An 11,353-nucleotide genomic window follows, 5' to 3' on the forward strand; every position below is an offset into this window, starting at 1 on the left:
CATTTATTCAGTAATACGGTATCAGACGCAAAACAAAAACAAAATTTCCGTCCATACCTTCCACACATACCTCCCTTCCCTTCCTCCCAATTTCATCACAAGATGAACATTCACAACGATCTTTATGATGTTCTTTTACAACCACCACCATCACCGGTCGTTCAAGATCCAACCATAACCCCCGAAATCCTTATTATCTACACCCTGGTGAGAATCCCGACCTGGTTCTTATTGCTCCGCACCTAAACGATCACAACTACTACAAATGGAATCACTCTATGAAACGAGCTATTTCCTCCAAAAACAAAATTTCTTTCATCAACGGTAAGCTCCCACAACCGTCTACCATTGACAACGACTTCGATCTTTGGGAACATTGTAATAGCATGGTGGTTTCTTGGATAACTCGGACTCTTTCGCCACACATCTCCCAAAGTACTATTTGCAATGACAGTGCCTTCAATCAATGGAACGGCCTCCGCGAAAGATTTACAAAAGGTAACCATTTTCGATTTTCCGACTTGCTTCGTGATTTACATTCCATTAAACAGGGTGAAAGATCCCTTTCTGCCTATTTTATGGATATGAAGATCATTTGGGATGAATTTGATGATCTAAGACCTACACCTTCTTGTACATGTTCAACTCCTTGTTCTTGCAAACTTAGTTCTGTTGTCTGCACCTACAAACATGATGAATATGTAATCTGTTTTTTGAAAGGCCTAAATGATTCTTACCAATATGTTAGAAGTCAGATACTTCTCATGGATCCTTTGCCTTCAATTACCAAGGTTTATTCTCTTGTTATTCAACAAGATATAACACATATTCCCACTCATAATGATTCCACCATATGTGCTGTTAATTCTACCAATTTTGGTTAAGGGAAAGGAAACCATATTTAAAGTAGGGGTTGTGGTAAAGGAACTCGAAATTCTATGCTTTGTACTCATTGCAAGAAAACAAATCATACCATCGAAAATTGTTATTTTAAACACGGTTTTCCCCCTGAGTATACCTCTAAAAACCAATCCACCAACACTAACACGATATCTACTAGTAATGACCCAAAGAGCAATATTAATTCTCCCTCAAATAATCAAGGTGACGATTCGATATATATTTCTAAAGATGATTACAAATATTTGATTACTCTTCTTCAAACATCCAAGAATGAATCAATCAAACAAAACTCTAATGATACAACTCAACATGTTGTTTCTAGTATCTCCAAATCAGGTAACTATTTTGATCCTCTTTCTTTTTGGATTTTAGATTCATGGGCTTCTGACCATGTTTGCCCCTTTATACAATCTTTTTCAACTATTAAACAAATATCTCATATTTCAATAAAATTTCCAGATGGCAATACTATTATTGCTCATTTATCTAGAATTGTGTATTTCAATTCATACTTGCATCTCACTGATGTTTTTTTTATCCCTCAATTCAAATTTAGTTTAATTTCAATTTTTAAACTAACCACAACTCTTAATTGTCAATTAGTTTTCTCACATTTGTCTTGTGATATTCAGGATTTACATACAATGAAGATGATTGGGCATGTTGAGTTATTAAACAACATTTACATTCTCAATCTATCCTCCAAAATCATTCTTGATAGTAGTATCACTTCTAATGTTGATAATTCTTGTATTACATCTGCTGTTTTTTCCTTTTATGATCAATACTTGTATTAACAATGACAATTTTGATGTTTGGCATTTTAGGTTAGACCATCCATCACGTGTTGTTTTACAACAACTTTGTAAGAATTTTCCTTACATTTCTATGAATAAAAATCAGATTTGTGATAGTTGTCACTATGCTAAACAATGTCGATTACCTTTTAATCATAGTCTTACTACTACTTCTCATATTTTTAAAATGTTACACATGGATATTTGGGGACCCATAGGTGTTCCTTCATTGCATGGGCATCGTTACTTTCTTACTATTATAGATTATTACTCTCGACACACTTGGATTCATCTCTTAAAACAAAAATCTGAAACTAGAATGTGCATCGAGGATTTTATAAACATGGCTTCCACCCAATTTTTTGTAAAAATTAAAATAATTAGGTATGATAATGGGGCTGAATTTTTAATGTCTTCCTTTTATTCCGATTTAGGAATTATACATCAAAATTTATGTGTGGAAACTCTACAACAAAACTCCATTGTTGAACGGAAACATAGACATCTTTTGAATGTCACTAGGGCTTCATTGTTTCATGCTAAATTACCTAAATGTTTCTGGTCTTATGCTTTGTCTAATGCTGTTTTTCTTATAAATCGATTGCCTACTCCTACTCTAAATAATTTCACACCTTTGGAAAAATTATACCATAAGCCACCAACCTTTCTTGACATAAAGGTTTTTGGTTGCTTATCTTTTGCCTCAACTATTCTTCAAAACACGACCAAGTTAGATCCAATGGCAAGAAAATGCGTTTTTCTTGGATCCAAGTTTGGCACAAAAGGTTATCTATTATTTGATTTACATAATAGGAATATTTTCATTTCTATACATGTTATTTTTCATGAATCTGTCTTTCCTTTTCATCAAACAAATTCTTTTCACACTTCCAATGAACCTAATATTTTTAATTCTGAGATATCTCTTACAGATGATCTTTTCAGTTTCCTTGATTTACCACAATCTAATACAATTGTTTCTCATGCTAGTAACAATATGCATTCTCATGACAATTTTGATACACATACCAATACATCTAATATAGTTGGCATGCCTAATGAATCTGATGTCATTACATATGATTCTACTCATGATAATTCTCAACTTGATAACCAAGCCATTAGGAAATCTGATAAGCTTAACAATCCTTCATCTTATTTGAATGATTATTACTTGAATAATATTTTGAGAACTGAATGTGTTCCACATGTTATACAATATCCAATCTCTGATGTATTATCTTACAATTGCATTTCATCATCTCATAAGCATTTCATTGCATCCATATCTAATCATTGTGAACCACTAATTATAAACAAGCTATTAAAGATTCGGCTTGGATCCATGCCATGAATAATGAATTGGTAGCTTTGGATGAAAATCAGACTTGGGTGATTACTGATTTACCTCCAGGTAAGAAGCCCATTGGATGTAAATGGGTTTATAAAATAAAGTTTAATTCTGATGGAACAATAGAAAAGTATAAAGCCCGTCTTGTAGCAAAAGAATTTACTCAAATCGAAGGTATAGATTTTTTTGATACTTATTCTCCAGTTGCGAAATAAACTACGGTTAGAGTTCTTTTATCTATTGCCTCATCTCAAAACTGGATTTTACAATAATTGGATGTGCATAATGCTTTCTTACATGGAAATTTAAATGAAGAAGTATATATGCAACTTCCCCCTAGTATTTCAACACATTCTCCTAATAAAGTTTGTAAACTTTTAAAATCTTTATACGGTTTAAAACAATCTAGTAGACAATGGTTTGCAAAATTGTCTTCTGCATTAATCTCAAACGGGTTTAGTCAATCTGCCCATGATCATTCTCTGTTCACAATGCAGAAGAACAATTCTTTTACCGTCATATTAATTTATGTCGATGATTTGATTCTTGCAGGAAATAACATGGATGAAATCAATCACATCAAGGATTTTTTAAACCAGCATTTCAAAATAAAGGATCTGGGCACATTGAAATATTTCCTAGGATTGGAAATAACACGTTCAAAAACTGGAATACACCTATGTTAGAGAAAATATGCTTTGGAGATATTATCCAACACTGGACTTCTAGCAGCAAAGCCCTCCTCCACACCAATGCAGAAACACACCAGGCTGATCAGCACAGATGGCACACCTCTCTCCGATCCAACGTCATTTTGAAGATTAATTGGTCAACTCATTTATCTCACAACAACAAGACCAGATATTAGCTTCACCGTCCAACAACTAAGTCAATTTATGACTAAACCAACCTCTAATCATCATGCAGCAGCTCTTCGAGTCTTAAAGTATCTCAAATCAGACCCAGCTAAAGACATCATATTCCTTACAACATCAACACTTCAACTCAAAGCCTTTTCAGATTCTGACTGGGCTACATGTCCAGAAACTCGTAAGTCCATAACAGGTTATTGTATCTTCATTGGGGACTCTTTGATATCATGGAAGTCTAAGAAGCAAGCTACTATATCCAAGTCATCAACCGAAGCCGAATATAGAAGTATGGCCACCACAATTTGCGAACTACAGTGGCTTTCCTATCTATTGCAGGATTTCAAAGTTTCAGTTATTACTCCAGCTCTTCTCTATTGCGACAACCAATCCGCTCGCCACATCACCAACAATTCTTCTTTCCATGAAAGATCCAAACATATTGAAATCGACGGTCACATTGTGAGAGAGAAACTACAACAACAACTTTTCAAACTTCTACCTATTACTTCTTCTCAACAGCTTGCTGATGTTTTCAGAAAATCTTTAGATCCTAATCTTTTTAACACTTTAATAAGCAAGCTATGAATGATTAGCATACACTCACTAGCTTGTCAGGGGCTATTAGAAAATAATTAATTAGGCTATTATGAGTAGTTAATATTTTTGATAGAGTTATTGGTCAATACTCCTTATTTATGGCTATTCAGTTATGGTTTATTAATATATAAACCCAATTTGTATTCTTTAACTAATCATAATAAATAATAATGACATTTATTTAGTAATATTTAACGTGATAAATTTATTCGCAGATCTATTATTTTTATTGATTTTAGCGACTTTAAATTTGTGTTTCAGTAATAGATTCTCACATTTTAAATGAATGTGATTGTTTTTAATTAGTAACAAAAACTCCGTCCATCCTCTAAATAATAAATATAAAAAATAATTGATTATATTACTACATATTAAGATTCTCTCAAACACATGTCCTCCTTCCAACAATTTTCTCTTTATTTAGCTAGAGAGCTTATGAAAATGTGCCATGTGTTCAATATTACGCAGCATCTTACCTCAATTTCCAAATCTTAATTTATTCATATTTATTTATTCATGTTCCTTCTCCTCCTCACACCAACTAATAAATTTTTTGATCTAGTCCAAACCATTTTAATTGCCGAGTCAATTGCATCTCACAAACTCTTGACTTCAATTAATAAGAATCAAACTCACAATCTCTCTCCCTTGTTATCTCCACACACCATTTCTCTTTCCTTTAACAAACTTTGTGGGCATGGACTAGTCTAGAGCTTTATAGAGGACTCTCCTTTGATACTCATCCAACCACTTTCTTATGATTAATTTCATAAGAAACTTTTTCTATATATATATATATTAAAACATTTTATTTAACATGGAAGAAACTATTTGCAATGATGCCATAGGAAACTCAAGTGAAGGGTCACATTCTCCTTCTCAAGTCATTATGATGTCGTTTAATGGAAAAAGACTGATCGTTGATGAGTTGGATTTCTTTGCTGAGGAGAAATTGAGTCCAGATAATCACCAAATGTTGCACCAAATGGAGGAGGAGCATTACGTAGATGTATATATATATATGCTTATGATTATTTCATTTTACACTATTTGCAAATTTTATTTTATACTAAATAGCTTATTTGGCTTGTTTATTTTTTATTTTTAGACTAGTTTAGATCTTTTCACAAAGATTTCTCCTAGCAACAAATCAACAATGGAAGATGAAGAATTGGGTGCTACGACGAATAACAAAAAGGAGGTATATGTTTTTCTTCGTGTCCATCTTTAGTATTGATGATTTTATCAAACATATAAGAATTATGTTTAAATATGTTAGAAGGATTTCATTTTTATACTGACACTTCAAATATGTATAATTTGTATAATAATTGATTAAGATCTATTGATAGTATACACTGTCAATATATACAAATTAAATTATATGTCAGATTGATGTAAACTATATCATAGAATGATTTTCTCACAATAAACGTTTAATTATCTCAACTTTAATGATTTTTAAATCTCTTTATAATCCATCCGAATGAACTCACATCTCTTTATCATATTAATAATAATGATTACGACTTTATGGCACTCAAGGATACTTGCAAATAATTAAAGGTGGAAATAGTCTATGCAAAATCAGACATGTTAACTTAATTAAATATAAGATTTATAATATGTTTATACAAAATCAGACATGCTAACTTAAATATTAAATATAAGATGTAAATCCACTTTGATCTCCTATCTTGGTTAAAATAAACGTTTAGTTTTTCCATTTTTAAAATTGATTTTTGGGTCCTATATATTAACTAATAATTGGGATTTTTTTAATCTCTTATTATTTTTTATAATGTGACACTTTGATTAATTACATGACACTTAGATGATATTTGCGAAGAATATAAAATATTTTTCATGTTATTATTGTTGTAATTTTATATATATAATTAAAATTTCAATTTCAATTTAAAATTTTAAAAAGTTTAAAAGTTATTTATTTTATTATTAGTTTTAATAATTTATAATTTTAATATATTTATATAAAATTTTATTTATTTTTAATATTTAAATTTATTACATTTTCATATTGTTTTATATTTATTTTATTTATACATTAAAATATTAAAAGTAAATTTACTTTATTTTATTTATGAATTAAAATATTTAAAATTAAAATTCAAACTTAAAATATTTAAATAAATATTTAAAAATTATTTTTTATCCAACAATAATTTAAAATTTTAAAATATTGAGATAAAAAATGTTTATATGTTATTTTTAATATTTTAAAATATAAATAAAGTAAATAATAAAACTAATTAGTACAATAATGACATAAAAAAATATTTTATTCAACTCACAAATGCCATCTAAGTCTCATCTCATTAATGAGAGTGTCACATTATCAAAAATAGTAAATCCCATGAATTATTTAATAGGATCCAAATTCCTCGTTTTAGAAACGAGGAGATTAAAGTTCATTTTTGAACAAAATAGAAGGACTAAAAGTATATTGAAGCTTATATTATAAAAAAATTTACTATTATTTTTATCAAAATATTTAAGTTTTGTACTTTATGTTAAATTTGCTAATATTTTCAATAATTTAAACATTTTTATTACATCAATTTTTGATATATTCAAAATTATTATTATAAAATAAAATTAAAGTAAGATGTTATATAATGTTAAATTCTTTATAATATCATATTAGATTCTCTCTCCCATCTTAAATATAACCGATAAAAATGTCATATTTAATTAATGCAGAATTTATTTTGTAATAATTCATAGAAAAATTATCACGAAAGACAAAACTGAGTTAATACAATGACTTGTGAAAAACTTTTATCACTTAATGATGTAAATTTAATAGTAAAGTGTGCTTTTAAATATATTTATCAAATTCTGAATCAGTACAATTAAATAATAGGTATATTATATTGACATTTTAAAAAATAATTAGTCTTATAATAATTATAAAAACTTTTTGATTTATTTTTATACATTGTAAATTAATATATGTGAATAAACATTTGTTAAAGCGTAATGAAGATTTATCCGTGTAAAATACATTATACTATACAAAAAAAAAAACTTTAGTTTTATAATAATTGATCAATTTTTTTGATTTATTTTTATATATTGTAAGTTAATATCCGTGAATAAACATTTTCTTTAAAGTGTAACGAAGATTCATCCATAAACATTTTCTTTAAAGAGTAACGAAAATTCATCCGTAGAAATATAATGTATATTCACTTTATAATTGGCATATATGTTCACTGTACGATTACAATTATATAGAAAAAATCGGTAAAACCTAGTTAAAGAATAAACTAAACATCGAACAAATAACATAGTAATAATGTCTGAATTAAACATGGTAGGAACGTCCGTGTATAATTAATTACACATTAATCAAACAAAAATATTCTTAATTGAATTCGTGAAATGTTTATACAATAGTTTTAATTGAATTTGTTAAAAGTCATCTTCTTAATATAAATTACAAAAATGTTTTTAATTGAATTCGTAAAATGAGTATAAAATATTATAGAATGAAAATAAAAAGATTTAAAACAAAATAAAATAAATTATTACATTTGAAAGTCATGTGAATTTTAGCATAAACACGTGTTTTTATAATTAAATATGACTTATCTAAAAGAATATTATTAAATATAATATTAAAGAAAAGTAACAAACGCATCAATAGATAGAGATTGACTAGATAACAAAAACAGTTAAAGAAATATTAATCAAATCTATCTTTCTTATTATTTTGAACAATTTTAACTCAAATAATTGAATAAAAATATTGTGGTGATTTAAAAAACAAAAAAAATGATTATAGTCAACATAGGAACCAAAAAACATCTTGAGAGCTATTTGATTAATTCCGAACACGAATCGCTTAATTTTATGTGATTATCAAAATCATAATTTAATTTTATTAGTAATATGCTCTAAAACTATCTCATATAATAATTCCATTTTTTCATATGTTTCATTGAAAGCGGGTAAAGATTTTCTACCATTGAATCTCACACCTTTTGTGATTTTATATTTATCTCTCTTTATCAATTATTTTCTCTTATCTAAATAATTTTTAATATTTAATTATCAATTTTACTTCAAAATATACTAAAGTCATCCATTATCAAAAATAAAAAATCCATTTTCGTAGAAAGCAAACCAAATACTACGAAGTTTTTTTGTGGAATTTTGTTAAAAATCAAGTCACAAAATTGATAATGTGCGCTTAATGGCACATCGATGAAGTACACTAACCACCTCCAACCATTCCTAACTCGCGCTCCACACCTTACCACAAAACAAACACTCAAAAAGAGGAGTTGCAAAGTTTCTTCATCGCGACACCCATATACATAAACAATATTGTTTGAGATCGTTATTTCACTATTTTCCAATCTTTGTCTAGGGCTCTACATAGTTGATTTTTTTTAAAAAAAAAATCAAACCATATCCATTTTAAAATCATTATATGAATTTGAATTTATAATCAAATTCATTATTTTGTTTAAAATCGGTTATAAAATCAATTGTAAAATTGATTATAGTTAAATAACTGGTTTCTAGATAAATAATCGGTCTTGAAAAATTCAATTTTAAAATCAATTTTTTTTAAAACCGGTTAAAATTTGATTATTTTTAATATTTATTTTTTAAAAAATCATTAATTCATAATTTAAAGCCGGTTATTTAAAAAAAATCAATTATTCCTATTTAAAAATAAATTATTTTTACAAAACGAAAGCTCAATAAAAAACATACATCAACCATACAATTGCTTTCTCTTGTCATTAAAATTAAACATGTTCAATTGCTTATAATAACTTGTGATTAAAATTGATTTATTACTAACTTCATTAAAACCACCGATTCTGATTCATACTAGTTCAATAAATTTCTTATTACTAAAATTATAGAAAATACAACACTTGAAAGTTTCTTCAATCAAATTTAATAAGTACTGCATTATAATAAAACCGTAGAAAATATAAACATTTGAAAGTTTGCTTTCAAGACTGAAATGAACACCACCACCACAAGATTTAGTAAATTTAAAATATCTAATATATTAATTTTTGTCTTAAGCATTTATAATTAAGTTAAGTTTGAACAATATCTAAATCTAAATATCATTTCCAACGTAACATATTAATGTAATATTTTGAAAAAAATCCATTATTTAAACATCAATAATTTAAGAAATTATATTTAAAATATTTAGTCTATCATATTTTAGTCTTTCTCAATAAATATTAAATATGGTTGATTAGTAATAAACAATTGATTAAATGAAGTTAGTAATATCTCAATAAAGTTAGCAATAAATTGTCGAAAAATGCTGCTGAAAGGTGTAAGATCGGTGGGGTGATACCAAAATCAGAATCGTTTTGCAGTTTTGGGAATTTAGAATTTTTGAGAGTTGAGTGAATAAAAACCAAATTCAAATATAAAATATAAGTGGTAGGTTGATAAATAAATTGGATTATAACTATATTATTTTAACCGAATATTTAAAATGGATTTCGATTCGGTTTTGGATTTCGGTCTCATAATCGGATTTTTTGAACAACCTTAACCAATCCCACCTTTTTTACGTCTAAGACACCCTTTATCTCACTTAATCCAATTAATTTTCCATAACTCCTCAAGAGATCCACGAGAAAGTTTTAAAATGTGATTCAAGATGACATATAATTCTTCAAGAAACCTTGAGAAATAAAAGAAAGTAGACCGATAAAGTAAACAAGACAACTTTAAGTAGTAAAAATAAGTTGACTACCGATCAATAAACGGTAAGACTTCAAACTCTCTAGTCTATTATCAACCTTCTCTACGAGGGGATCCCAAAATAATATCCTTCTTAGATTACCTTCAATCGAAATATTAAGTTATTCAAATAGAATTTGATCTTTTTTACAATTATGAATATGATCAGCCCTTATCTAACCAAGTGCAACTCAAATTCTCCCATCAACAAACTCTTATTAAAATCCACTTTATGCCTCGACACAGACTCAAAGAACATAAAGATAGTGTTAACATTTTAGAAATTCAGCCAACTCTTATCCCCTAAAATAAAAGTATCATGTGCAAACTTTAAGTGTGAGACTCTATGCTAAAGCTGACTCAACTTGAGAGTCACAAAATAAATCAACATTTACCGATGCACACAAGAATTAGTTCAATCCTTCAACATTAATCAATAACAAAAACTTTAAAAATAACGCATTCCATAATCCAATTTCTCCTTTATTCTAAAAATCACATTTTACTGATCACCTTATAAAAATAATTCCATTCAACCGAATCACAAACATTCTCAAAGTCCATTTTAAAATAATTAATTATTTCTTCATATGAGCCTCATCAACTACTTCATCCGTAATCACAATACCATATATGTTAATCTCTTCGATAACGTTCATACATTTCCATGTTTGCTAATAAAAAAAATAATGTTAAAAGAGAAATAATAATAATAATAATAATAATAATAATAATATTAATAATAATAGTAATAATAATTTGAGTTTTGGATAATCAATTTTAAATGATGTAAAATTTATATACGAACTAAAAGAACTCGACTTTGATTTGTTCAATTCAATTTCGAACTGGATATAGAAAGAAAGAAAAAACCAATTTAATTAATTTTAATTGGATCTTCAAATTTATCATATTATTGATTTAATTTTTAATCCCCTAACCAACCCTATAGTGAAACAATAATTTTTTTTATTAATTTTGTGTATACAGTTTGATGCTTTGATGGGTGAATTGCACCAAATGCATGCTGAAAATCAACGTTTGAGAGAGCTGGTTGATAGGGTGAGCAATGATTACAA

General features: G+C 27.7%; 1 protein-coding gene across 1 annotated transcript; it reads left to right on the forward strand.

Moving 5' to 3' along the window:
• Nucleotides 1–278: 278 nt before the first annotated feature.
• Nucleotides 279–884, forward strand: LOC140920503 (uncharacterized). Its single transcript, XM_073368785.1, has one exon. The coding sequence runs from the start codon at nt 279–281 to the stop codon at nt 882–884; it is 606 nt and encodes a 201-aa protein (XP_073224886.1).
• Nucleotides 885–11,353: the final 10,469 nt, after the last annotated feature.

The sequence above is a fragment of the Cicer arietinum genome, chromosome 5, assembly GCF_000331145.2.
Source record: "Cicer arietinum cultivar CDC Frontier isolate Library 1 chromosome 5, Cicar.CDCFrontier_v2.0, whole genome shotgun sequence".
Classification (NCBI taxonomy): Eukaryota; Viridiplantae; Streptophyta; class Magnoliopsida; order Fabales; family Fabaceae; genus Cicer; species Cicer arietinum.